Genomic DNA, 27,831 nt, shown 5'->3' on the forward strand with positions numbered 1-27,831 from the left:
GGGCACCAAACACCGAGCACCGGGCACCGAGCACCAAACGCCGGACACCGGGCACCAGGCACCGAGCACCGGGCACCAAACGCCGGGCACTGAGCACCGGGCACCAAACACCGGGCACCGAGCACCAGGCACCGAGCACCGGGCACCGAGTACCGGGCACCAAACACCGGGCACCGAGCACCAAACACCGGGCACCGAGCCCCGGTCAGGGCGGGGCCGGGAGCGGCGGCGGCGGGGCCCGGTCTATGCGGAGCGCGGCGGACGGAGGCGCGAGAGTCACGGTGGCCGAGTGGTTAAGGCGTTGGACTCGAAATCCAATGGGGTTTCCCCGCACAGGTTCGAATCCTGTCCGTGACGCCACGCTCACTTTTGCTGGTGGGGAACACACGCCGAGCTCTCCCGGTACCGGCGGGCACGCCCTTGCTCCTCCGGTACCGGTTAAATACACCCTGCTCCTCCGGTACCGGCTCTTTTAACGGCGGGAACATCACGGAGCCTCCCGCCGGAAGGAACCGGCTCTTTTAACGGCGGGAACAGCGGGGAGGACACACCCTCAGCCTCCGGTAGCGGCTCCTTTAACGGCGGGAGCATCACGGATCCCCCCAGCCCCGGTACCGGCTCTTTAAGGGGTGGGAACAGCAGGGACCCCCTCTCTGATCCCGGATATTTTTGGGGTGGGAACAGCGGGGACCCCCCAGCCCCGGTACCGGATCTTTTTGGGGTGGGAGCAGCAGGGACCCCCCCTCTGACCCCAGATCTTTTTGGGGTGCAAACAGCAGGGACACCCCCTCTGATCCCGGATCTTTTTGGGGTGGGAAGAGCAGGGACCCCCCAGCCCTGGTACCGGTTGTTTTTGGGGTGGGAGCAGCAGGGACCCCCCAGCCCCGGTACCGGTTGTTTTTGGGGTGGGAGCAGCAGGGACCCCCCCTCTCTGATCCCGGATCTTTTTGGGGTGCAAACAGCAGGGACCCCCCAGCCCTGGTACCGGTTGTTTTTGGGGTGGGAGCAGCAGGGACCCCCTCTCTGATCCTGGATCTTTTTGGGGTGGGAACAGCAGGGACCCCCCCTTCCTGATCCTGGATCTTTTTGGGGTGGGAGCAGCAGGGACCCCCCTTCCTGATCCTGGATCTTTTTGGGGTGCAAACAGCAGGGACCCCCTCTCTGATCCTGGATCTTTTTGGGGTGGGAGCAGCAGGGAGCCCTGCTCTGATCCCTGATCTTTTAACGGCAGGGGAAGCAGGGACCCCCCTCTGATCCCGGCTTTTCGGGGACAGGCTCGCCCTTTTTGGGGGGCTTCAGGGCTGTGGGAACCCACCTCAGCCACCCCCATCCCCTCCCAGGAGTGACATTTATTGATCCCCGGATCCCCCCAGGATGGGGCGATCACCCCCAAACTCACCCATTTTTACCCCAAGACTGAGCCCCCCGACACGGGAAGGGTTTTGGGGTGCAGGAGGAGGCCCCCAAAGCAGGGATAAAGCAACCAGAATTCTGTTTATTGATCACTTCAATCCCTGCCTCCTGCCGGATCCACAGGGACCGGCACCGGAGGAGAAACAATGGTAAAAAAAAAAAAAAAAAAAAAAAAAAAAAATCCAACAAAATAAATGTAAATAAATTAAATTCCCAACGAGTACCACGGACCCAGGCCAGAGGCGCCTGCCCACGGTACTCGGAAAATCAAAAAGGGGGGAGTAAAAATGAGAAAAGATCAAGGAAAAAAAAATAAAATAAAAGTATATTAAAAAAAAAATAAGAATAAAAAAAATACAGAACCACAATCACGAGTGTCTGGAAAAGTAACACCGAGGGCGGAGAAAGCAGAGCCAAACACGGATTGGGAGGAGGTGGGAGATGCCCGGGGGGATCCGGCGGCTCCCGGGGCCAGGGAACGGGGCATGCATGAAGCGAGGGGGGACAGGAGGGTCCCCAAGGCCAAGGACCCCTCACTCCAGGGTCGGTGACACCACCAGCAGCCCGCTTGGGGACGCCGAGCCAGGTGGAAATTCCAGAGGGGGGGACGAGGAGACGGAGCTGTCCTGGGTGGGGGCACCGGGTGTGAGGCAGGATTTGGGGGGGGGGACCCCCGAAAGGGTCTGGCAGTGCGTGGAGCCCCCGCTCCCCCTCTCTCCTTGAAACAGAGAAGGAGCCGAGACGGCTTTCAAACAACTCCAGTCAAGCGGAGAACCCTAAAACCCGACTCCAGGCCATCCCCGCGGCTCCCAGACCCGTTCTTATCAGATCTCCTCCACGCCGTGAGCGAAAATCATGACGAGCCCCGGCTCCAGCACCATGTCCTCGCCCATGTGCTGGTTCTCGCAGGCCATCACCACCACGGCCTGCTTGCCGGGGATGCGCTTGGCCACGTAGTTCTCGTAGTAGCGCCGGTTCATCTGGCGCGTCTCCAGCGTGGCCAGCCCCTGCGGCCAGTTGCGCTCGTGGGCGTTCTCGATCAGCTCGTTGGTGATGGACGCCGGGCAGCCGCTCTCCACCAGCGAGCGCTTGATGACCGCCTGCAGCACCGCGTCCGGCGTGGAGATCATGCCGCCCCAGCGCGTCACCCGCGCCGGCTGCAGGGAGTTCACCCACCTGCGGGGACAGGGATGGGGGTTTGGGGTGGGATTCTGGGACTGGGGAGGGTCACCCAGCTGGGGGACAGGGATGGGGGTTTGGGGTGAAATCCTGGGGTTGGGGAGGGTCACCCACCTGCGGGGACAGGGATGGGGGTTTGGGGTGAAATCCTGGGATTGGGGAGGGTCACCCAGCTGGGGGACAGGGATGGGGGTTTTGGGGTGGGATCCTGGGACTGGGGAGGGTCACCCACCTGTGGGGACAGGGATGGGGATTTGGGATTCTGGGATTGGGGAGGGTCACCCAGCTGTGGGGACAGGGATGGGGGTTTGGGGTGAAATCCTGGGGTTGGGAAGGGTCACTCACCTGTGGGGACAGGGATGGGGGTTTGGGGTGGGATCCTGGGGTTGGGGAGGGTCACCCACCTGTGGGGACAGGGATGGGGGTTTGGGGTGGGATCCTGGGGTTGGGGAGGGTCACCCAGCTGGGGGACAGGGATGGGGGTTTGGGGTGAAATCCTGGGGTTGGGAAGGGTCACCCAGCTGTGGGGACAGGGATGGGGGTTTGGGATTCTGGGATTGGGGAGGGTCACTCACCTGTGGGGACACACGGGGGGTTTGGGATGGGATTTTGGGGTTGGGGAGGGTCACCCACCTGCGGGGACACATGGGGGGCTTGGGATTCGGGGACTGGGGAGGGTCACCCAGCTGCGGGGACACACGGGGGGTTTGGGGTGGGATTTGGGGATTCTGGGATTGGGGAGGGTCACCCAGCTGTGGGGACAGGGATGGGGTTTTGGGGTGGGATCCTGGGGTTGGGAAGGGTCACCCAGCTGTGGGTTTTGGGGTGGGATCCTGGGATTGGGGAGGGTCACTCACCTGTGGGGACACACGGGGGGTTTGGGATGGGATTTTGGGATTCTGGGATTGGGGAGGGTCACCCAACTGCGGGGACAGGGATGGGGGTTTAGGATTCTGGGATTGGGGAGGGTCACCCAGCTGGGGGACACACGGGGGGTTTGGGGTGGGATTTGGGGATTCTAGGATTGGGGAGGGTCACCCAGCTGGGGGACAGGGATGTGGGTTTGGGGTGGGATTCTGGGATTGGGGAGGGTCACCCAGCTGGGGGTTTTGGGGTGAAATCCTGGGGTTGGGGAGGGTCACCTAGCTGTGGGGACAGGGATGGGGGTTTAGGATTCTGGGATTGGGGAGGGTCACCAAGCTGGGGGACAGGGACAGCAGTTTTGGAATGAAATCCTGGAACTGGGGAGGGTCATGTAGCTGGGGGACAGTCAGAGCAGGTCAGGGACGGGGTTTGGGGCGAGATTGTGGAATTGTGGAGGGTCACCAAGCTGGGGACACACAGGGGGTTTGGGATTCTGGAATTGTGGAGGTTCACCCAGCTGGGGACACTCAGAGAGGGTCAGGGATGGGGTTTTGGGGTGGAATTGTGGAATTGCTGAAGCTGGAAAAGACCTCTGTGACCACTGAGTCCAACCTGAGTCCCATCCCCACCAGGGCCCAGAAGAACAGCGAATTCCCCCCTAAAAACTAGAAATTTCCCCCCCAATAACTACAAATTTCCATCAGAAAATGACAAATTTCCCTCAAAAACTATAAATTTCCCTCAGAAATAACAAAATCTCCCCAAAAACTGACACATTTCCCTCAAAAAATTACTAATTTCCCTCAAAAAATTACAAATTTCCCTCAAAAAATTACAAGTTTCCCTCAGAAAACAACAAATTTCCCTCACAAAATGACAAATTCCCCACAAAAAAACCAACAAGTTTCTCTCAAAATCTAGAAATTTCCCTCAGAAATTATAAATTTCCCTCAGAAAACAACAAATTTCCCTCAAGAAACAATGAATTTCCCTCACAAAACTACAAATTCCCCAAAAAAACCTACAAATTTCCCTCAGAAAACAACAAATTTCCCTCAGAAAACAACAAATTTTCCTCAGAAAATGACAAATTCTCCACGAAAAACCAACAAATTTCTCTCAAAATCTACAAATTTCCCTCAGAAATTATAAATTTTCCTCAGAAAACAACAAATTTCCCTCAAGAAATGACGAATTTCCCTCACAAAACTACAAATTCCCCCCAAAAATGACAAATTTCCCTCACAAAACTACAAATTTCCCTCAGAAAACAATTAATTTCCCTCAGAAAATGACAATTTTCCCTCACAAACCCACGAATTTCCCTCAGAAAACAATTAATTTCCCTCAGAAAATGACAATTTTCCCTCACAAACCCCACCAATTCCCCTCTTTCCCGCACTCACTCCAGGATCTCGTTGTACTCGATGGTCTCCTCCAGGTTCTGCAGGTTGGGGTTGACGCTTCGGATCGCCCTCATGTAGGCCTTGAGCAGCTGGATGTCCCTCTTCTGTCAGGGCAGGGAAAAACGGGATTGGGAATGGGAATCACCCCAAAGATCCCGGCCTGGCCCCACAGAGCCACACTCAGCTTGTTTTTGCCTTTTTTTTGGGGGGGGTTTTGGTGTCAAAGTTCCTAAAATTGATCCTTCCCAGCTCAATCCTGGCGTTCCTGGAGCCTCCAGCCCAGCCCCACAGAGCCACACTCATCCCACACCTTCCCCCAGATGCTTTTTCACCATTTTTTCCCCAGATTTCATTGTCCAACAATCCAAATCTGCCTGTTTTTTCCTGTTTTTTCAGGATTTTAATGCTCAAGCCCCCAAATCTGCCCCTTCCCATCCCAATCCTGGCATTCCTGGAGCCCCCAGCCCATCCCCACACAGCCACACTCATCCCACACCTTCCCCCAGATGCTTTTTCCACATTTTTTCCAGGGTTTTGGTGTCCAGCAATCCAAATCTGCCTGTTTTTTCCTGGTTTTTCAGGATTTTAATGCTCAAGCCCCCAAATCTGCCCCTTCCCATCCCAATCCTGGCATTCCTGGAGCCCCCAGCCCATCCCCACACAGCCACACTCAGCCCACACCTTCCCCCAGATGCTTTTTCACCATTTTTTCCCCAGATTTCATTGTCCAACAATCCAAATCTGCCTGTTTTTTCCTGTTTTTTCAGGATTTTAATGCTCAAGCCCCCAAATCTGCCCCTTCCCATCCCAATCCTGGCATTCCTGGAGCCCCCAGCCCATCCCCACACAGCCACACTCATCCCACACCTTCCCCCAGATGCTTTTTCCACATTTTTTCCAGGGTTTTGGTGTCCAGCAATCCAAATCTGCCTGTTTTTTCCTGGTTTTTTGGGGATTTTAGTGCTCAAGCCCCCAAATCTGCCCCTTCCCATCCCAATCCTGGCATTCCTGGAGCCCCCAGCCCAGCCCCACACAGCCACACTCAGCCCACACCTTCCCCCAGATGCTTTTTCACCATTTTTTCCAGGATTTCAGTGTCCAATAATCCAAATCTCCCTGTTTTTTCAGGATATTAATGCTCAAGCCCCCAAATCTGCCCCTTCCCATCCCAATCCTGGCATTCCTGGAGTCCCCAGCCCAGCCCCACAGAGCCACACTCATCCCACACCTTCCCCCAGATGCTTTTTCACCATTTTTTCCAGGATTTCATTGTCCAACAATACAAATCTGCCTGTTTTTTGGGGATTTTTGTCTCCAAGCCCCCAAATCTGCCCCTTCCCATCCCAATCCTGGCATTCCTGGAGCCCCCAGCCCAGCCCCACACAGCCACACTCAGCCCACACCTTCCCCCAGATGCTTTTTCCACATTTTTTCCAGGGTTTTGGTGTCCAGCAATCCAAATCTCCCTGTTTTTTCCGGGATTTTAGTGCTCAAGCCCCCAAATCTGCCCCTTCCCATCCCAATCCTGGCATTCCTGGAGCCCCCAGCCCATCCCCACACAGCCACATTCATCCCACACCTTCCCCCAGATGCTTTTTCACCATTTTTTCCCCAGATTTCATTGTCCAACAATACAAATCTGCCTGTTTTTTGGGGATTTTGGTCTCCAAGCCCCCAAATCTGCCCCTTCCCATCCCAATCCTGGCATTCCTGGAGCCCCCAGCCCAGCCCCACACAGCCACACTCAGCCCACACCTTCCCCCACACACTTTTCTCTATTTTTTCCAGGATTTCAGTGTCCAATAATCCAAATCTCCCTGTTTTTTCAGGATATTAATGCTCAAGCCCCCAAATCTGCCCCTTCCCATCCCCATCCTGGCATTTCTGGAGCCCCCAGCCCATCCCCACACAGCCACACTCATCCCACACCTTCCCCCAGACGCTTTTCCCCCATTTTTTTCCAGGATTTCAGAATCCAACAACCCAAATCTGCCCATTCCTGACCCAACCCTGGCATTCCTGGCCCCACCTGCTCGGCCAGCTGGTGCTTGTGCTCGGCCGAGGTCTTCTCCAGCTCGGCGATCCGGGTCTGCTGCTGCTGCACCACCGAGCGCAGGTGCTTGATGCAGTTGTGGTTGGGCAGCTCATCCTTGGGCATCTCCAAGCTGCCAGGAGCGGGGAAATAAAGGTGGAGATGCCAAATTAGGGGGAATTTATACTTTGCCAGAGCTAATCCAAGCGTGGAAACCTCTGAGTGCCAGACTGGGGGAGAATTCTGGGAATAAATGGGGATTTTCCTCCTCCGTCACCACCTCTGAGCAGCTCCAAAGCCTGACAGCCCTTTCCATGGAAAAATTCCTCCTGCTGTCCATCCTGAACCTCTCCTGGAGGAATCTGGGGCTGTTCCTTCTCATGCCGGTGTTCCCTGGGAGCAGAGCCCGGCCCCAGCCGGCCCCACTCTCCCGTCAGGGAGGTGTGGGGTGAAAAGATCCCTCCTGAGCCTCCTTTTCTCCAGGCCCAGCCCTTTCCCAGCCCCCTCAGGACTTCTCCAGAGCCTTCTCCTGCTGCTCCAGCCCTTCCCCAGCTCCATTCCCATCTCCAGCCCCTCAATGTCCCTGTGGCCGTGAGGGCCCAGAGCTGCACCCAGCGCTGGAGGAGCCCCAGCAGTGCCAGCACAGGGGGACAGACTTAAAAACCCTTCCCAATCCTTTCTCTGTAGGATCTTGGCCTTCAAACCCTGTGGGATCCCAATCCCAGAAGCTGGAATGGCTCTGGGAAGACCTAAAATTCTCCAACACCCAAGTGAGCTAAAAGAGAAATGGGTTCCATTTAAAAAGCTCTTCCCAACCCTTTCTCTGCAGGATCTTGGACTCTGCGAGATCCCAACCCCAAGCTCCTTCCCTGAACCTGTGACCATTCCTGTGCTCATTCTGGGTCCATCCCCATCCCATGGTCATCCTGGTGCTCTTCCTGTGCCCATCCCATGGCCATCCTGTGTCCATTCTGTGTCCATCCCCATCCTGTGTCCATCTCAGGGCCCTTCCTGTGCCCATTCCCATCCTGTGTCCATCCCAATCCCGTGCCCATCCCAGGAGCCCTCCTGTGCCCATCCTTGGCCATCCTGGTGCCATCCTGTGTCCATCCCCATCCTGTGCCCATCCATGGCCATCCTGGTGCCACCCTGTGTCCATCCCAAACCCGTGCCCATCTCACGGCCCTTCCCATGCCCATCTCCATCCTGTGTCCATCCCAGGACCCTTCCAGTGCCCATCCTGGTGCCATCCTGTGCCCATCTCCATCCTGTGTCCATCCCAGGAGCCCTCCTGTGCCCATTCCCATGCTGTGTCCATCACAGGAACCTTCCTGTGCCCATCTCCATGCTGTGTCCATCCCAGGAGCCCTCCTGTGCCCATTCCCATCCTGTGTCCATTCCAATCCCGTGCCCATCCCAGGAGCCCTCCTGTGCCCATTCCCATCCTGTGTCCATTCCAATCCCGTGCCCATCTCCATCCTGTGTCCATCCCAGGAGCCCTCCTGTGCCCATTCCCATGCTGTGTCCATCACAGGAACCTTCCTGTGCCCATCTCCATCCTGTGTCCATTCCAATCCCATGCCCATCTCCATCCTGTGTCCATCCGACGACCCTTCCTGTGCCCATCCTGGTGCCACCCTGTGTCCATCCCCATCCTGTGCCCATCCCATGTCCATCCCATGCCCATCCTGTGTCCATCCTGTGTCCATCCCCACCCCATGCCCGCCCCCACGCCGTGCCCCTCCTCACCCGCATCCCTGCTCGCAGGTGACCGGCCGCTTGGGGTTGTGCTCGCAGTCGTTGAGGTGTGCCATGAGGTTGTCGAGGCGCACGACGGCCGTGCAGCCGAAGACGGCGTTGTCGCAGGTGATCTGCAGCTTGGAGAGCATGTTCCGCATGATCCGCGGCACCGGGCGCAGGTGGGCCACCGTCACCACGCTGCGGTCCACGGGGCACGTCTGCTGCTGCGAGAACCACTGCGTGATGCAGGCATTGCAGAAGGCGTGCTCGCAGTGCGGGGCCTGCGGGGAACGAGGCCGGAGTCACCGGCGGGATCCAGAAACCTCCCGGATCGTTGAGTTCGAGATGAGAATGAGCCCTGCCAGAGCCCTGAGTGGCGCCTCTGCTTGTTCGTGGGATCATTTGTGGGGTCACACATGGGATCACTCATCATCACTCGTGGGATTGGTCATGGGATTGGTCATGGATTGTTCATGGAACCATTCATGGGATTGGTCATGGGATTGTTCATGGGATTGGTCATGGATTGTTCATGGAATCATTCATGGGATTGTTCATGGGATTGGTCATGGATTGTTCATGGAATCATTCATGGGATTGCTCATGGGATTGGTCATGGATTGTTCATGGAATCATTCATGGGATTGTTCATGGGATTGGTCATGGATTGTTCATGGAATCATTCATGGGATTGTTCATTGGATTGTTCATGGATTGTTCATGGAATCATTCATGGGATTGTTCATGGGATTGGTCATGGATTGTTCATGGAATCATTCATGGGATTGTTCATGGAATTGGTCATGGATTGTTCATGGAATCATTCATGGGATTGTTCATGGGATTGCTCATGGGATTGGTCATGGATTGTTCATGGAATCATTCATGGGATCGTTCATGGGATTGTTCATGGGATCACCATGGAATCATTCATGGGATTGCTCATGGGATCATTCATGGAATCGTTCATGGGGTCACACGTGGAATCATTCATGGGATTGGTCATGGGGTCACATGTAGGATCCACTCATCATCACCCATGGGACTGTTCATGGGATCATTCATGGAATCGTTCATGGAATCGTTCATGGGACTGTTCATGGGATCATTCATGGAATCGTTCATGGAATCGTTCATGGGACTGTTCATGGGATCGCACGTGGAATCATTCATGGGATTGCTCATGGGATTGCTCATGGGATTGGTCATGGAATCGTTCATGGGATCGTTTGTGGGATTGCTTGTGGGATCATTCATAGGATGGCTCATGGGATCACACATGGGATTGCTCCTGGGATTGTTCATGGGATCACACATGGGATCACACATGGAAACCTTCATGGGATCGCTTACGGGATCACACACGGGATTGTTCATGGAATCTCTCACAGAATCATTCAAGGGACTACTCAAGGGATCTCTCATGGGATCGCTCATGGAATCGCTCATGGGATCACACATGGGATTGTCACTGAATCGCTCATGGGATCGCTCATGGGATTGTTCATGGGATTGTTGAGTTTGGGAAGAACCTCCCAGATCATCGAGTCCAACCCGTGACTGATCCCTGCCAGAGCCCTGAGTGCCACCTCCACTCCTCTGGGATGGGCTCCCAACCTCCCTTCCCACGTGTAACAGCCCATGGAAAAATTCCTCCTGATGGCCAACCCGACCCTCCCTTGGCACAGCTCGGAGCCATTTCCTCTTCTCTTGATGTTCCCTGGGAGAAGAGGCCAATCCCCACCCGGCTACAACTACAATTTTCCCCAAAACCCTGCAAATTCCCCCCAGAATCATGGAAGGACTTTGCCTCAGAGCTCTCCCTCTCACCCAGGGAGCAGAGCTCGGCCCCAGCCAGCCCCGCTCTCCCGTCAGGGAGGTGTGGGGTGAAAAGATCCCTCCTGAGCCTCCTTTTCTCCAGGCCCAGCCCTTTCCCAGCCCCCTCAGGACTTCTCCAGAGCCTTCTCCTGCTGCTCCAGCCCTTCCCCAGCTCTGGCCACGCTGCAGCCCCTCAATGTCCCTGTGGCCTCACGTTTCCCGCTCTTTTTCTCCCCTCACGTTTCCCGCTCTTTATCTCCCCTCACGTTTCCCGCTCTTTTTCTCCCCTCACGTTTCCCGCTCTTTTTCTCCCCTCACGTTTCCCGCTCTTTTTCTCCCCTCACGTTTCCCGCTCTTTATCTCCCCTCACGTTTCCCGCTCTTTTTCTCCCCTCACGTTTCCCGCTCTTTTTCTCCCCTCACGTTTCCCGCTCTTTTTCCTCCCCTCACGTTTCCCGCTCTTTTTCTCCCCTCACGTTTCCCGCTCTTTTTCTCCCCTCACGTTTCCCGCTCTTTATCTCCCCTCACGTTTCCCGCTCTTTTTCTCCCCTCACGTTTCCCGCTCTTTCTCCCCTCACGTTTCCCGCTCTTTTTCCTCCCCTCACGTTTCCCGCTCTTTTTCTCCCCTCACATTTCTCGTTCTTTTTCTCCATGGACCAGGTGGGACCAGGTGGGACCAGGTGAGACCAGGTGAGACCAGGTGGTTTTGGGGTGGATTTGGGGTGGGTTTGGGGCAGGACCAGGTGAGACCAGGCAGGACCAGGCAGGACCAGATGAGACCAGATGTGACCAGGTGAGACCAGGTGGGACAAGGTGGGACCAGATGTGACCAGGTGGGACCAGGTGAGACCAGGTGGGACAAGGTGGGACCAGATGTGACCAGGTGGGACCAGATGTGACCAGATGTGACCAGGTGAGACCAGGTGTGACCAGGTGGGACCAGGTGTGACCAGGTGGGACCTACCTGCACCGGCTCCTCCAGGACCCCGCTGCAGATGGGGCAGATCAGGTCCTCGTCAACGTCCCCCTGGAAGCGAGCCACATCATACCCCATCGCTCGTCACCGGCGCCAGAACCCTGCGGGGCGGCAGCGTCAGGATCCCGGGAATGCTCCGGGGTGGGGGGCACATCCCGACCCCCGGATTCCCGAATTCCCAGAAATTCCCGGGGGGGGAAAGGGCTCTCGGCCCCTCCGTGATGTCCCCGCGGCTGCTCTCACACCACGTTCACAAAGCTGAGGTGAATCGCACAGATGGGGGGGGATTTGGGGTTTGGGGTGGGTTTTGGGTTTTGGGGTGGGTCTGGGGTCGGTTCCGGGGGGTTTGCGGTGGGTTTGGGGTGGGTTTTGGGGTGGGTTTGGGGTGGGTTTTGAGGTGGGTTTGGGGTCGGTCCCGGGGGGTTTAGGGCAGGGTTTGCGGTGGGTTTAGGGCAGGTTTTGGGTTGGGTCTGGGGTCGGTTCCGGGGGGGGTTTGGGGTGGGTTTGGGGTGGATTTGGGGCAGGTTTTGGGGTGGGTTCTAGGGTGGGGTTTGGGGTGGGTTTTGAGGCAGATTTGGGGTGGGTTTGGGGTCAGTTCTGGGGAGGGTTTGGGGCAGGGTTTAGGGTGGGGTTTGGGGTGGGTTCTGGGGTGGGTTCCAGGGGGTTTGGGGTGGGTTTGGGGTCAGTTCTGGGGCGGATTTGGGGCAGGGCTAAGGGTGGGTTTTGGGGTGAGTTTTGGGGTGGATTTGGGATGGATTTGGGATGGATTCGGGGTATTTGGGATGGATTTGGGATATTTGGGATGGATTTGGGATGTTTGGGATTGATTTGGGATGGATTTGGGATGGATTTGGGATGGCTTTGGGATGGATTTGGGATATTTGGGATGGATTTGGGATGGATTTGGGATGGCTTTGGGATGGATTTGGGATATTTGGGATGGATTTGGGATGGATTTGGGATGGATTCGGGATATTTGGGATGGATTTGGGATGTTTGGGATGGATTTGGGATGGATTTGGGATGGATTTGGGATATTTGGGATGGATTTGGGATGGATTTGGGGTGGATTTGGGGTGGATTTGGGATGGATTCAGGGTATTTGGGATGGATTCGGGATGTTTGGGATGGATTTGGGATGGATTTGGGATGGATTTGGGATGGATTCAGGATATTTGGGATGGATTTGGGATGGATTTGGGATGGATTTGGGATGGATTTGGGATGGATTCAGGATATTTGGGATGGATTTGGGATGGATTTGGGATGGATTTGGGGTGGATTTGGGATGTTTGGGATGGATTCGGGATATTTGGGATGGATTTGGGATATTTGGGATGGATTTGGGATGTTTGGGATGGATTTGGGATGGATTTGGGATGGATTCAGGATATTTGGGATATTCAGGATGAATTTGGGACAATCCAGGAGTTTCCCAACTCCACATTCCCCACTGGGAACAACCAGTTCTGCCTGTGCAACACCCCCAGCCCTAATTAACCCTCATTAACCCTCATTAACCCTAATTAGCCCTCATTAACCCTCCTGCTAACGACCCTGGCAGCAGCAGCCGCATTCCCAACCCCTCCAAATCCCGGCTGGAATTTCACTCCTCAAAAAAAAACCAAATTTCCTCATTTCCCTCCTTTTGAACGATCCCAAAATTCAGGATTTGGGATCAGATCCCGGATTTTCCTCCTGGAATCCCTCCTGGAACACGGGAATGCAAAAATTCCCGGCTCCAGATCCCGGTTTTCCCAAATTTCTTGGGATTGGCAAAAAATTCCTCGGGATTATCCCAAAAATTCCTCAGGATTCTCCCAAAAAATTCCTCAGGATTATCCCAAAAATTCCTCGGGATTATCCCAAAAATTCCTCATGATTATCCCAAAATTCCATGGAATTGCCTCCCAAATTCCTTTTGATTCTCTCAAGATTCCTTGGGATTCTCCCCAAATTTCCTGGGAATCTCCTGGAATTCCCAGATTTTCTGCAATTCCCTGGGAATCTCAGAATTCCCAGCTCTTCCCCAATTTCTCAGAATTTTGCAATTCTGGGAATCTCTTGGAATTCCTGATTTTTCTCTGATTTCCCGGGAATCTCCTGGAATTCCCAGATTTTCTGATTTCCCAGGAATCTCGGGAATCCCCAGCTCCTCCCAAGGCAAATCCCACAAAAAACCCGGCAGGAGCAGCTCCTGAGCCGGGAATTCCAACCCCAAACCTCGGGAATTCCGGGAATTCCAACCCCAAACCTCGGGAATTCCAACCCCAAACCTCAGGAATTCCAACCCCAAACCTTGGGAATTCCAACAAAACCTCGGGAATTCCAACAAAACCGCGGGAATTCAAACAAAACCTTGGGAATTCCAACCCCAAACCTAAGGAATTCCAACCCCAAACCTCAGGAATTCCAACCCAAACCTTGGGAATTCCAACAAAACCTCGGGAATTCCAACCCCAAACCTCGGGAATTCCGGGAATTCCAACCCCAAACCTCGGGAATTCCAACCCCAAACCTCAGGAATTCCAACCCCAAACCTCGGGAATCCCGAAATTCCAACCCCAAACCTTGGGAATTCCGGGAATTCCAACCCAAAACCTTGGGAATTCCAACCAAACCTTGGGAATTCCAACCCAAACTTTGGGAATTCCAACCCCAAACCTCGGGAATTCCAACCCAAACCTCGGGAATTCCGGGAATTCCAACCCCAAACCTTGGGAATTCCGGGAATTCCAACCCCAAACCTTGGGAATTCCAACCCCAAACCTCGGGAATTCCAACAAAACCTCGGGAATTCCAACCCCAAACCTCGGGAATTCCAACCCCAAACCTCGGGAATTCCAACCCCAAACCTTGGGAATTCCAACCAAACCTTGGGAATTCCAACCCAAACTTTGGGAATTCCAACCCCAAACCTTGGGAATTCCAACCCAAACTTTGGGAATTCCAACCCCAAACCTCAGGAATTCCAACCCCAAACCTCGGGAATTCCAACAAAACCTTGGGAATTCCAACCCCAAACCTTGGGAATTCCAGGAATTCCAAACCCAAACCTTGGGAATTCCAACCCAAACCTTGGGAATTCCAACCCCAAACCTTGGGAATTCCAACCCCAAACCTCGGGAATTCCAACCCAAACCTTGGGAATCCTGGGAATTCCAACCCCAAACCTCGGGAATTCCAACCCCAAACCTCGGGAATTCCAACCAAACCTTGGGAATTCCAACAAAACCTCGGGAATTCCGGGAATTCCAAGCCCAAAACTTGGGAATTCCAAGCCCAAACCTTGGGAATTCCAACCAAACTTTGGGAATTCCAACCCCAAACCTCAGGAATTCCGGGAATTCCAACCCCAAACCTCGGGAATTCCGGGAATTCCAACCCCAAACCTCGGGAATTCCAACCAAACCTTGGGAATTCCAACCCCAAACCTCAGGAATTCCAACCAAACCTCGGGAATTCCAACCCAAACCTCGGGAATTCCGGGAATTCCAACCCCAAACCTTGGGAATTCCAACAAAACCTCAGGAATTCCAACCCAAACCTCGGGAATTCCGGGAATTCCAACCCCAAACCTCGGGAATTCCAACAAAACCTCGGGAATTCCGGGAATTCCAACCCAAAACCTTGGGAATTCCAACAAAACCTCGGGAATTCCAACCCCAAACCTCGGGAATTCCAACCCCAAACCTTGGGAATTCCGGGAATTCCAACCCCAAACCTCGGGAATTCCGGGAATTCCAACAAAACCTTGGGAATTCCAACCCCAAACCTCAGGAATTCTGGGAATTCCAAGCCCAAAACTTGGGAATTCCAACCCCAAACCTTGGGAATTCCAACCCCAAACCTCGGGAATTCCAACAAAACCTTGGGAATTCCAACCCAAACCTCGGGAATTCCCGGAATTCCAACCCCAAACCTTGGGAATTCCGGGAATTCCAACAAAACCTCGGGAATTCCGGGAATTCCAACCCAAAACCTTGGGAATTCCAACCCCAAACCTCGGGAATTCCAACCCCAAACCTTGGGAATTCCAACCCAAACCTTGGGAATTCCAACAAAACCTTGGGAATTCCAACCCAAACCTCGGGAATTCCAACCCAAACCTTGGGAATTCCAACAAAACCTTGGGAATTCCAACCCCAAACCTCGGGAATTCCAACAAAACCTTGGGAATTCCAACAAAACCTCGGGAATTCCGGGAATTCCAACCCCAAACCTCGGGAATTCCAACAAAACCTTGGGAATCCTGGGAATTCCAACCCCAAACCTCGGGAATTCCGGGAATTCCAACCCCAAACCTCGGGAATTCCCACGGAAAATTGGGATTTACCTCCCGCAGCAGAATTCCTCCGGGAAGGGGCGGCCACGGCCTCGCTCCGAGCACGGAATTCTTCCCAAATTCCCATTTTTCCCTCTCCTGGCGAGCTCCTGTCGGGATCTGATCCCGGAAAAAGGAAAAAGAAACAAAAAAAATGGGAAAATGAAGATCCAGGGAGGCCGGAATTCCGTGGGAAATTCAAATTGCTGAAGTCGAGGTGAGATCCAAATGGGGAATTCCCAGAAATCCTGAAGGTTCTGGAGGGGGGGGAATTTTGGGAATTTCAGGGGAATTTCAGCCCAGAAATTTGGGAATTCTGGGCCCAGAAATTTGGGAATTCCAGGCCAGGAAATTTGGGAATTTTGATCTCAGAAATTTGGGAATTCTGGTCCCAAAGATTTGGGAATTCCAGCCCAGAAATTTGGGAATTTCGGGCCCAAAAATTTGGGAATTCCAGGCCTGGAAATTTGGGAATTCTGATCTCAGAAATTTGGGAATTCCAGACCCAGAAATTTGGGAATTCTGGGCCCAAAGATTTGGGAATTTTGATCCTGGAAATTTGGGAATTCCAGGCCTGGAAATTTGGGAATTCTGGCCTTGGAAATTTGGGAATTCCAGGTCTGGAAATTTGGGAATTTTGATCTCAGAAATTTGGGAATTCTGATTCCAGAAATTTGGGAATTCCAGCCCAAAAAATTGGGAATTCTGATCCTGGAAATTTTGGAATTCTGGCCTTTGAAATTTGGGAATTCTGGGCCCAGAAATTTGGGAATTTTGATCTCAGAAATTTGGGAATTCCAGGCCCAGGAATTTGGGAATTCTGATTCCAGAAATTTGGGAATTCCAAGTCCGGAAATTTGGGAATTTCAGCCCCAAAAATTTGGGAATTCTGGCCTTGGAAATTTGGGAATTCCATGGGAATTCCAGGCCAGGAAATTTGGGAATTCTGGACCCAGAAATTTGGGAATTCTGGTCCCAAAGATTTGGGAATTCTGGGCCAGGAAATTTGGGAATTCCAGCCCCAAAAATTTGGGAATTCTGGCTCCAAAAATTTGGGAATTCCAGGTCCAGAAATTTGGGAATTCCAGCCCCAAAAATTTGGGAATTCCATGGGAATTCCAGGCCTGGAAATTTGGGAATTCTGGTCCTGGAAATTTGGGAATTTCGGGCCCAAAAATTTGGGAATTTTAATCTCAGAAATTTGGGAATTCTGGCTCCAAAAATTCTGGAATTCTGGCCTTGGAAATTTGGGAATTTTGATCTCAGAAATTTGGGAATTCCAGCCCCGGAATTTTGGGAATTCTGGCTCCAAAAATTTGGGAATTCCAGCCCAAAAAACTGGGAATTCTGATCCTGGAAATTTGGGAATTCCAGGCCTGGAAATGCCTTGGAAATTTGGGAATTCCATGGGAATTCCAGCCCAGAAATTTGGGAATTCTGGCCCCAAAAATTTGGGAATTCTGGCCTGAAAATTTGGGAATTTCGGGCCCAAAAATTTGGGAATTTCGGGCCCAAAAATTTGGGAATTCTGATCCTGGAAATTTGGGAATTCCAATTGATTTCGATCTTTCCCCAAATTTCCCTGGATTGTTCCTCAAATTCCCTCACATTCTCCTCAGCTTTCTCCGGCTTTTTCCCGGAATTCTCTGGAATTTTCGCGGGAATTCTCTGGAATTTTCCCGGGAATTCTCCGGGATTCTCCCCGCGTTCCGTCTCCCGGTTCCCGGTTTTCCCGGGGCTCGTTCCGTTCCATTCCCCCCCGACACCGGCCCGGGGTTATCCCGTGGAAGTTTCCCCTCGCCTTTCCCCGTTCTCCCGGTGCTACCGGGGCCGCCCCACGGGCGGCCCCGGTAGCACCGGGAGAACGGGGAAAGGCGTGGAAAAGCCTCAAACTCCGCCTCAGGACCCTCTGGGCTCGCCCTCCCCCAGCTCCACGTACCGCGGGCGGCGGGCCCGGCCCGCCCGGGGCTCAGCGGCGGCCGCGGCCTCCTCCCGGTGTCCGCGGCCTCCTCCCGGTGTCCCCGCCCGGCCCCACCACGCCGGAAGTGCCGCTCCGACCGGAAGTACCGCACCAACCGGAAGTGCCTCTCCAGCCGCAACTCGATGGTAAAGGCGGAGCGAGGAGGCGTGGCTTAATCCCCGCAAAGTCCCGCCCTTTTGTATCGCTATTGGTTGGGCACGCCGCACGTGACCCGCCCACTCCGCGCGTTGATTGGTTGAGGTCGCGCACTTCCGGGAGCGCCCGCGGCGGCGGCGGCGGCGCCGTGCCCGGTGAGCGCGCGCGGCGGGAGGTGCGAGCGCCCCCTGGCGGCGGGAGGGGAGGGAGGGAGGTCCCGCTCCCGGTGCCGCTCCCGGTACCGCTCCCGGTCCCGGTGGCCCCGAGTTAGTCCCGTTTCCCGCGGTCCTGTCCCCGGTGTCCCGGCGGCCCCCGGTGGTCGCGGTGCCCAACAGGGAGATGCTCTCGGTGCCTTCGCGTTGCCGTTCTCGGTGTCTCGTTCCTTGGCTGGCGATTCGGTGCCCGCACAGCCCGGTGGTCCCGTGCCCGGTGCTCTGTCCCGGTGTCCCGGTGCTCTCATCCCGGTGTCCCCGGTGCTCATTCCCGGTGTCCCGGTGCCCTCATCCCGGTGTCCCCGTGCTCTGATCCCGGTGCTCTGTCCCGGTATCCCGGTGCTCCCATCCCCGGTGTCCCCGGTGCTCGGTGTCCCCGGTGTCCCCGGTGTCCCCGGTGCTCATCCCCGGTGTCCCCGTGCTTTGTCCCGGTATCCCGGTGCTCTCATTCCCGGTGTCCCGGTGTCCCCGTGCTCATTCCCGGTGTCCCGGTGTCCCCGTGCTCTGTCCCGGTGTCCCGGTGCTCTCATCCCCGGTGTCCCGGTGTCCCCGTGCTCTGTCCCGGTGTCCCGGTGTCCCCGTGCTCTGTCCCGGTGTCCCGGTGTCCCCGTGCTCTGTCCCGGTGTCCCCGGTGCTCTGTCCCGGTGTCCCCCGTGCTCTGTCCCGGTATCCCGGTGCTCTCATCCCCGGTGTCCCGGTGTCCCCGTGCTCTGTCCCGGTGTCCCCGGTGCTCTCATCCCCGGTGTCCCCACATCCCCACTCGTCCCGTCTCCTGTCCCAGCGGTGCCACCTCCGGTGTCCCCCGGCTCCCTCCGGTCCCTTGTCCCCGGTGTCCCCTCCCCATTCCCAGCCCCCCCCCCGGTCCCGGTGTCCCCCGGTGTCCCCCGGTGTCCCCCGGTGTCCCCAGCGCCACCCTGTCCATCATGTCCCCTGCAGCATCCCCGCTGTCCCCACGGGTGACATTTCCTGTCCCCAGTGTCCCCAGGGTGACATTTGGTGTCCCCAGGGTGCTGTTCCTGTCCCCAGGGTGACGTTTGGTGTCCCCAGGGTGACGTTTGGTGTCCCCAGGGTGCTGTTTGGTGTCCCCAGGGTGACATTTGGTGTCCCCAGGGTGATGTTCCTGTCCCCAGGGTGCTGTTCCTGTCCCCAGGGTGCTGTTTGGTGTCCCCAGGGTGCTGTTTGGTGTCCCCAGGGTGACGTTTGGTGTCCCCAGGGTGACGTTTGGTGTCCCCAGGGTGATGTTCCTGTCCCCAGAATGATGTTCCTGTCCCCAGGGTGACATTTGGTGTCCCCAGGGTGCTGTTTGGTGTCCCCAGGGTGCTGTTTGGTGTCCCCAGGGTGACATTTGGTGTCCCCAGGGTGCTGTTTGGTGTCCCCAGGGTGACGTTTGGTGTCCCCAGGGTGACATTTGGTGTCCCCAGGGTGACGTTTGGTGTCCCCAGGGTGCTGTTCCTGTCCCCAGGGTGACGTTTGGTGTCCCCAGGGTGACGTTTGGTGTCCCCAGGGTGACGTTTGGTGTCCCCAGGGTGACGTTTGGTGTCCCCAGGGTGCCGTTCCCGGGCCACGCTGTCACCATGAGTGCAGAGACGCTGGTCAAGGACGTCAAGCCGGGCCTCAAGAACCTGAACCTCATCTTCATCGTGCTGGAGACCGGTGTGTGCCACCAGGGACCCCTGGGGACACCTGGGGACACCAGGGGACCCTCACTGACCCCCCTGTGACCCCTGGGGACCCTCCAGTGACCCCTGTGACCCCTGGGGACCCTCTGTGACCCCTGTGACCCCTGGGGACCCTCTGTGACCCCTGGGGACCCTCTGTGACCCCCCTGTGACCCCTGGGGACCCCCTGGTGACCCCTGGGGACCCTCCAGTGGCCCCTGGGGACCCTCTGTGACCCCCCTGTGACCCTTGGGGACCCTCCAGTGACCCCCCTGTCCCCCCGTCCCCTTCCCTCTCCCTGTCCCTGTCCCTGTCCCTGTCCCTGTCCCTGTCCCTGTCCCCATCCCTCTCCCTGTCCCTGTCCCTGTCCCCATCCCTGTCCCTGTCCCTGCCCCTGTCCCTGTCCCTGTCCCCATCCCTGTCCCTGTCCCCCTGTCCCTGTCCCTGTCCCCATCCCTGTCCCCCTGTCCCCATCCCTGTCCCTGTCCCTGTCCCCTGTCCCTGTCCCCCTGTCCCTGTCCCCATCCCTGTCCCTGTCCCTGTCCCCAGGCCGGGTGACCAAGACCAAGGACGGTCACGAGGTTCGCACCTGCAAAGTGGCCGACAAGAGCGGCAGCATCAACATCTCAGTGTGGGACGATGTGGGGAACCTGATCCAGCCTGGGGACATCATCCGCCTCACCAAGGGGTACCTGGGGACATGGGGACACCTGGGGACACCTGGGGACACACCTGGGGACATGGGGACACACCTGGGGACATGGGGACACACCTGGGGACACACCTGGGGACACACCTGGGGAACCTGATCCAGCCTGGGGACATCATCCGCCTCACCAAGGGGTACCTGGGGACACCTGGGGACATGGGGACACACCTGGGGACATGGGGACATCATCCGCCTCACCAAGGGGTACCTGGGGACATGGGGACACCTGGGGACATGGGGACACACCTGGGGACACACCTGGGGACACCTGGGGACATGGGGACACACCTGGGGACACCTGGGGACACACCTGGGGACATGGGGACACACCTGGGGACACACCTGGGGACACCTGGGGACATGGGGACACACCTGGGGACACCTGGGGACACACCTGGGGACATGGGGACACACCTGGGGACATGGGGACACACCTGGGGACACCTGGGGACACCTGGGGACATGGGGACACACCTGGGGACACCTGGGGACACCTGGGGACATGGGGACACACCTGGGGACACACCTGGGGAACCTGATCCAGCCTGGGGACATCATCCGCCTCACCAAGGGGTACCTGGGGACACCTGGGGACATGGGGACACACCTGGGGACATGGGGACATCATCCACCTCACCAAGGGGTACCTGGGACACCTGGGGACACCTGGGGACATGGGGACACACCTGGGGACACCTGGGCACATCTGGGCACCCCTGGGCACACCTGGGACACACCTGGGGACACACCTGGGGACACCTGGGGAACCTGATCCAGCCTGGGGACATCATCCGCCTCACCAAGGGGTACCTGGGACACCTGGGGACATGGGGACACACCTGGGGACACCTGGGGACACCTGGACACACCTGGGGACATGGGGACACACCTGGGGACACCTGGGCACACCTGGGGACATGGGGACACACCTGGGGACACCTGGGGACATGGGGACACACCTGGGCACACCTGGGGACACACCTGGGGACACCTGGGGACACACCTGGGGACACCTGGGGAACCTGATCCAGCCTGGGGACATCATCCGCCTCACCAAGGGGTACCTGGGACATGGGGACACACCTGGGCACACCTGGGCACACCTGGGGACACCTGGGGACACGGGGACACACCTGGGGACACACCTGGGGACACCTGGGGAACCTGATCCAGCCTGGGGACATCATCCGCCTCACCAAGGGGTACCTGGGACATGGGGACACACCTGGGGACACCTGGGGACACACCTGGGGACATGGGGACACACCTGGGGACACACCTGGGGACACACCTGGGGACATGGGGACACCTGGGGACACACCTGGGGACATGGGGACACACCTGGGGACACACCTGGGGAACCTGATCCAGCCTGGGGACATCATCCGCCTCACCAAGGGGTACCTGGGACACCTGGGGACACCTGGGGACACACCTGGGGACACCTGGGCACACCTGGGGACACACCTGGGGACACACCTGGGGACACACCTGGGCACACCTGGGACACTTGGGGACACCTGGGGACACACCTGGGGACACCTGGGCACACCTGGGCACACCTGGGGACACACCTGGGCACACCTGGGGACATGGGGACACACCTGGGGACACACCTGGGGCCATGGGGACACACCTGGGCACACCTGGGGACACACATGGGGACATGGGGACACACCTGGGCACACCTGGGACACACCTGGGGACACACCTGGGGACACTTGGGGACACCTGGGGACACACCTGGGGACATGGGGACACACCTGGGGACACCTGGGGACACCTGGGCACACCTGGGGACACACCTGGGGACACCTGGGGACACACCTGGGGACATGGGGACACCTGGGACACACCTGGGGAACCTGATCCAGCCTGGGGACATCATCCGCCTCACCAAGGGGTACCTGGGACACCTGGGGACACACCTGGGGACACCTGGGGACATGGGGACACACCTGGGCACACCTGGGGACACACCTGGGCACACCTGGGCACACCTGGGCACACCTGGGGACACACCTGGGCACACCTGGGGACATGGGGACACACCTGGGGACACACCTGGGGCCATGGGGACACACCTGGGCACACCTGGGGACACACATGGGGACATGGGGACACACCTGGGCACACCTGGGACACACCTGGGGACACACCTGGGGACACTTGGGGACACCTGGGGACACACCTGGGGACATGGGGACACACCTGGGGACACCTGGGGACACCTGGGCACACCTGGGGACACACCTGGGGACACCTGGGGACACACCTGGGGACATGGGGACACCTGGGACACACCTGGGGAACCTGATCCAGCCTGGGGACATCATCTGCCTCACCAAGGGGTACCTGGGACACCTGGGGACACACCTGGGGACACCTGGGCACACCTGGGGACACACCTGGGGACACACCTGGGGACACACCTGGGCACACCTGGGACACTTGGGGACACCTGGGGACACACCTGGGGACACCTGGGCACACCTGGGCACACCTGGGGACACACCTGGGCACACCTGGGGACATGGGGACACACCTGGGGACACACCTGGGGCCATGGGGACACACCTGGGCACACCTGGGGACACACATGGGGACATGGGGACACACCTGGGCACACCTGGGACACACCTGGGGACACACCTGGGGACACTTGGGGACACCTGGGGACACACCTGGGGACATGGGGACACACCTGGGGACACCTGGGGACACCTGGGCACACCTGGGGACACACCTGGGGACACCTGGGGACACACCTGGGGACATGGGGACACCTGGGACACACCTGGGGAACCTGATCCAGCCTGGGGACATCATCCGCCTCACCAAGGGGTACCTGGGACACCTGGGGACACACCTGGGGACACCTGGGGACATGGGGACACACCTGGGCACACCTGGGGACACACCTGGGCACACCTGGGCACACCTGGGCACACCTGGGGACACACCTGGGCACACCTGGGGACATGGGGACACACCTGGGGACACACCTGGGGCCATGGGGACACACCTGGGCACACCTGGGGACACACATGGGGACATGGGGACACACCTGGGCACACCTGGGACACACCTGGGGACACACCTGGGGACACTTGGGGACACCTGGGGACACACCTGGGGACATGGGGACACACCTGGGGACACCTGGGGACACCTGGGCACACCTGGGGACACACCTGGGGACACCTGGGGACACACCTGGGGACATGGGGACACCTGGGACACACCTGGGGAACCTGATCCAGCCTGGGGACATCATCTGCCTCACCAAGGGGTACCTGGGACACCTGGGGACACACCTGGGGACACCTGGGCACACCTGGGGACACACCTGGGGACACACCTGGGGACACCTGGGCACACCTGGGGACACTTGGGGACACACCTGGGACACCTGGGCACACCTGGGGACACACCTGGGGACACCTGGACACACCTGGGGACATGGGGACACACCTGGGCACACCTGGGGACACACCTGGGCACACCTGGGCACACCTGGGCACACCTGGGGACACCTGGGGACACACCTGGGGACACACCTGGGGACACACCTGGGGACATGGGGACACACCTGGGCACACCTGGGACACACCTGGGGACACACCTGGGACACCTGGGCACACCTGGGGACACACCTGGGGACACCTGGACACACCTGGGGACATGGGGACACACCTGGGGACACCTGGGGACATGGGGACACACCTGGGCACACCTGGGGACACACCTGGGGACACCTGGGGAACCTGATCCAGCCTGGGGACATCATCCGCCTCACCAAGGGGTACCTGGGGACACCTGGGGACACCTGGGGACGCCTGGGGACACCTGGGACACTTGGGGACACCTGGGGACACACCTGGGGACACCTGGGGACACCTGGGGACACTTGGGGACACTTGGGGACACACCTGGGGACACACCTGGGGACACCTGGGCACACCTGGGGACACACCTGGGGACACACCTGGGGACACCTGGGCACACCTGGGGACACTTGGGGACACTTGGGGACACTTGGGGACACACCTGGGCACCGCCCTGACCCCGCTCCTCCCCAGCTACGCCTCGGTGTTCAAGGGCTGCCTGACGCTCTACACCGGCCGGGGGGGAGACCTGCAGAAAATCGGAGAGTGAGGAGAAAAACGGGGAAAACGGGAAAAAACGGGGGAAAACGGGGAAAAAACAGGGGAAAAACGGGGGGGAAATGGGGGGGAAATGGGGGAAAAAACGGGAAAAAATGGGGGAAAAATGGGGAAAAATGGGGCAAAAATGGGGAAAAAACAGGGGGAAAATGGGGGGAAATGGGGGGAAATGGGGAAAAATGGGAAAAAAATGGGGAAAATGGGGGGAAATGGGGCAAAACGGGAAAAATGGGGGAAAATGGGGGGAAATGGGGAAAAACGGGAAAAAATGGGGAAAAAACAGGGGGAAAACGGGGGAAAATGGGGGGAAATGGGGAAAAATGGGGAAAAAATGTGGAAAATGGGGGGAAATGGGGGAAAACGGGAAAAATGGGGGAAAATGGGGAAAATGGGGAAAAAACGGGGGGAAAACGGGGGAAAAATGGGGAAAAACGGGGAAAACGGGAAAAAAAACGGGAAATGGGGAAAATGGGGAAAATGGGGAAAAATGGAGAAAAAACGGGGAAAATGGGGAAAAATGTGGGGAAAACGGGGGAAAATGGGGAAAAAACAGGGGAAATGGGGAAAAACGGGGAAAATGGGGAAAAAACGGGGGGAAAACGGGGGAAAATGGGGAGGAAATGGGGGGGAATGGGGAAAAATGGGGAAAAAAATGGGGAAAAAAACAGGGGAAATGGGGAAAATGGGGGAAAACGGGAAAAAATGGGGAAAAAAACAGGGGAAATGGGGAAAAATGGGGGGAAATGGGGAAAAAACGGGGAGAAAATGGGGGAAAAACAGGGGAAAACGGGAAAAAATGGGGGGGAAAATGGGGGGGAAATGGGGAAAATGGGGAAAAATGGGGAAAAAACAGGGGAAATGGGGAAAGAACGGGGGGAAAATGGGGGGAAATGGGGGAAAAATGGGGGAAAAATGGGGGAAAAATGGGGGGAAATGGGGAAAAACGGAAAAATGGGGGAAAAATGGGGGAAAACAGGAAAAAATGGGGGGAAAACGGGGAAAATGGGAAAAAATGGGGGGGAAATGGGAAAAATGGGGGGAAAATGGGGAAAACTGGAAAAATGGGGAAAAAATGGGGAAAACGGGAAAAAATGGGGGAAAAATGGGGGGAAATGGGGAAAAAATGGGAAAAAATGGGGGAAAAATGGGGAAAAATGAGGGGAAAATGGGGGAAAAATGGGGGGAAATGGGGAAAATCAGGGGAAATAATGGGGGAAAAAATCAGTGGAAATTCAGGAAAATTGGGGAAATAACAGGGAAATTTGGGAAAATTGGGGGAAAGATGGGGAAAAAATCAGGGATAATTTGGGGAAAATTCAGGGGAAATTTGGGGAAAATTGAGGAAAAATTCAGGGATAATTCAGAGAAAATTTGGGGAAAATTCAGGGAAAATTTGGGGAAAATTCAGGGATAATTCGGGGAAAATTTGTGGGGTGCTGGGGGGGTTTTGTGGGGTCCTGGGGGGGTTTGTGGGGTGTGGGGGGACCCCAAAATCCCGGCTGTGCCCGCAGGTTCTGCATGGTTTACTCCGAGGTGCCCAATTTCAGCGAGCCCAACCCCGAGTACGTGGCACAGCAGGCACAGGGCAAAGGGGTGAGTTCTGGGGGGGCAGAGCCAAATCCCCCCCAAATCTGCCCCAAATTCCCCCAAATTTCACTCAAATCCACCAAATTCCCTTCAAATCCCCCACGATTTCTCTCGAATTCCTCCAAATCTGCCCCAAATTCCTTCAAATTCACCCAAATCTGCCCCAAATCCCCTCAATTTCCCCCCAGTTTTCCACAAATTCCCCCAGTTCTCCCAAAATTTCACCCAGATCCCCCCAAATTTTCCCCAAATCCCCCAAATTTTCCCCAAATCCCCCAATTTCCCCCAAAACCCCCCACAAACTCCCCAAATTTCCCCCAAATTCCCCCCCGAAACCCTCCAAATCCCCCCAAAACCCCCCAAATCCTCCCAAAGACCCCCCCCAAAAACCCTCCAAGTTTCCCCCAACTCCCCCCAAATCCCCCAAATTTCCCCCAAACCTCCCCAAAACCCCCACAAATCCCCCCAAAACCCCCCAAATCCCCCAAACCCCCCCCAAACCCCCCCCAAATTTCACTCAAAATCTCCCCAAACTCCCCCAAATTTCCCCCGATCCCCAAAATCCCCCCAAATCCCCCCAAAATCCCCCCAAATCCCCCCAAAACCCCCCAAATTTCACCCAAAGCCCCCCCAACCCCCCCCAAATTTCACCCAAAATCCCCCCCCAAATTTCCCCCCGACCCCCAAAATCCTCCCAAATCCCCCCAAACCCCCCCAAATCCCCCAAACCCCCCCCAAACTCCCCAAATTTCACCCAAACCCCCCCCAAAACCCCCCCAAATCCCCCAAACCCCCCAAACCCCCCAAATTTCACCCCCGACCCTCAAAATCCCCCCAAACCCCCCAAATTTCACCCAAAATCCCCCCTCAAATCCCCCAAACCCCCCCCAAACCCTCCCCAAACCCCCCAAATTCCCCCCCCGACCCCCAAAATCCCCCCGAAATCCCCCCGAAAGCCCCCAACCCCCCCCAAATTTCACCCAAAATCCCCCCCAAATCCCCCAAACCCCCCCCAAATCCCCCCAAACCCCGCCCAAACCCCCCCAAATCCCCCCAAAATCCCCCAAATCCCCCAACACCCCCCCCAACACCCCCCCCAAATTCCCCCCCGACCCCCCCAAATTCCCCCCCCGACCCCCCCGTGTGACTCTCCCGGTTCTCGCCCCCTCCCCAGGCCCAGCCCGACAGCGCAGCCCCGGCAGCTCCGCCGCCCCCCCCGGGCCCCCCCGCCGCCCCCCAGGTCGGTACCGCATCCCCCCCCCTCCCCCCCCCTCCCGGTACCCCCCCGGTGCCGCCCCCCGCCCCCCGCCCACCGCCCGCTGTCCCCCCGCAGCCCCCGAGAGCCAGAACGGGAACGGGCTGGGCCCGGGGGTCCCCCCCGCGCACCCCCCGAGCGGCCGCGTCACCCGCAGCCAGCCCGGGCCCGTCAGCAACGGCAAAGAGACGCGGCGGAGCGGCAAGAGATAACGGGGACCCCTCCCCAAAATCCCCCCCCCGGGACCGCCCCCACCGCCGGGACCGCCGGGACCGGGGTGTCCCTCCGGGAAAGGGGGGGTGGTCCCGGGACCCCCCGCTCGGTGCCCCCGTGCGGTGTTCGGGGGTCTCGGGACCCCCCCCCAATCAGTGCCCCCC

The 27,831-nt window shown here is 57.3% G+C and overlaps 2 protein-coding genes and 1 non-coding gene across 4 annotated transcripts; 2 read left to right on the forward strand and 1 right to left on the reverse strand.

Annotated features, from left to right (window-relative positions):
- The first annotated feature begins 275 nt into the window (after positions 1–275).
- Positions 276–357, forward strand: TRNAS-CGA (transfer RNA serine (anticodon CGA)). The gene has a single exon. It is a non-coding gene; the product is annotated as a tRNA-Ser (tRNA).
- Positions 358–1,475: 1,118 nt separating this feature from the next.
- On the reverse strand, positions 1,476–17,837 carry RNF41 (ring finger protein 41). Its single transcript, XM_086870348.1, has 7 exons — positions 17,691–17,837; positions 15,764–15,871; positions 11,416–11,528; positions 8,644–8,915; positions 6,892–7,027; positions 4,863–4,966; positions 1,476–2,589 (listed from the first exon to the last, which is right to left on the reverse strand). Exons 3-7 carry the CDS (start codon positions 11,503–11,505, stop codon positions 2,238–2,240), a joined length of 954 nt encoding a protein of 317 aa, XP_086726474.1. The 5' UTR covers positions 11,506–11,528; positions 15,764–15,871; positions 17,691–17,837; the 3' UTR covers positions 1,476–2,237.
- Positions 17,838–17,906: 69 nt separating this feature from the next.
- Positions 17,907–27,788, forward strand: NABP2 (nucleic acid binding protein 2). 2 transcript variants are annotated; one of them, XM_086870376.1, is made up of 7 exons: positions 17,907–18,022; positions 19,626–19,732; positions 20,287–20,425; positions 24,529–24,600; positions 26,124–26,205; positions 27,374–27,437; positions 27,530–27,788. In XM_086870376.1, exons 2-7 carry the CDS (start codon positions 19,654–19,656, stop codon positions 27,664–27,666), a joined length of 573 nt encoding a protein of 190 aa, XP_086726502.1. In that variant the 5' UTR covers positions 17,907–18,022; positions 19,626–19,653; the 3' UTR covers positions 27,667–27,788. The 2 variants fall into 2 exon arrangements, with proteins under 2 accessions (XP_086726502.1, XP_086726504.1); XM_086870378.1 differs by having other exon boundaries at positions 18,019–18,042.
- The last annotated feature ends 43 nt before the right edge of the window (positions 27,789–27,831 follow it).

This window comes from Cyanistes caeruleus, chromosome 32 (genome assembly GCF_971803275.1).
Source record: "Cyanistes caeruleus chromosome 32, bCyaCae1.hap1.1, whole genome shotgun sequence".
Taxonomy (NCBI): domain Eukaryota; kingdom Metazoa; phylum Chordata; class Aves; order Passeriformes; family Paridae; genus Cyanistes; species Cyanistes caeruleus.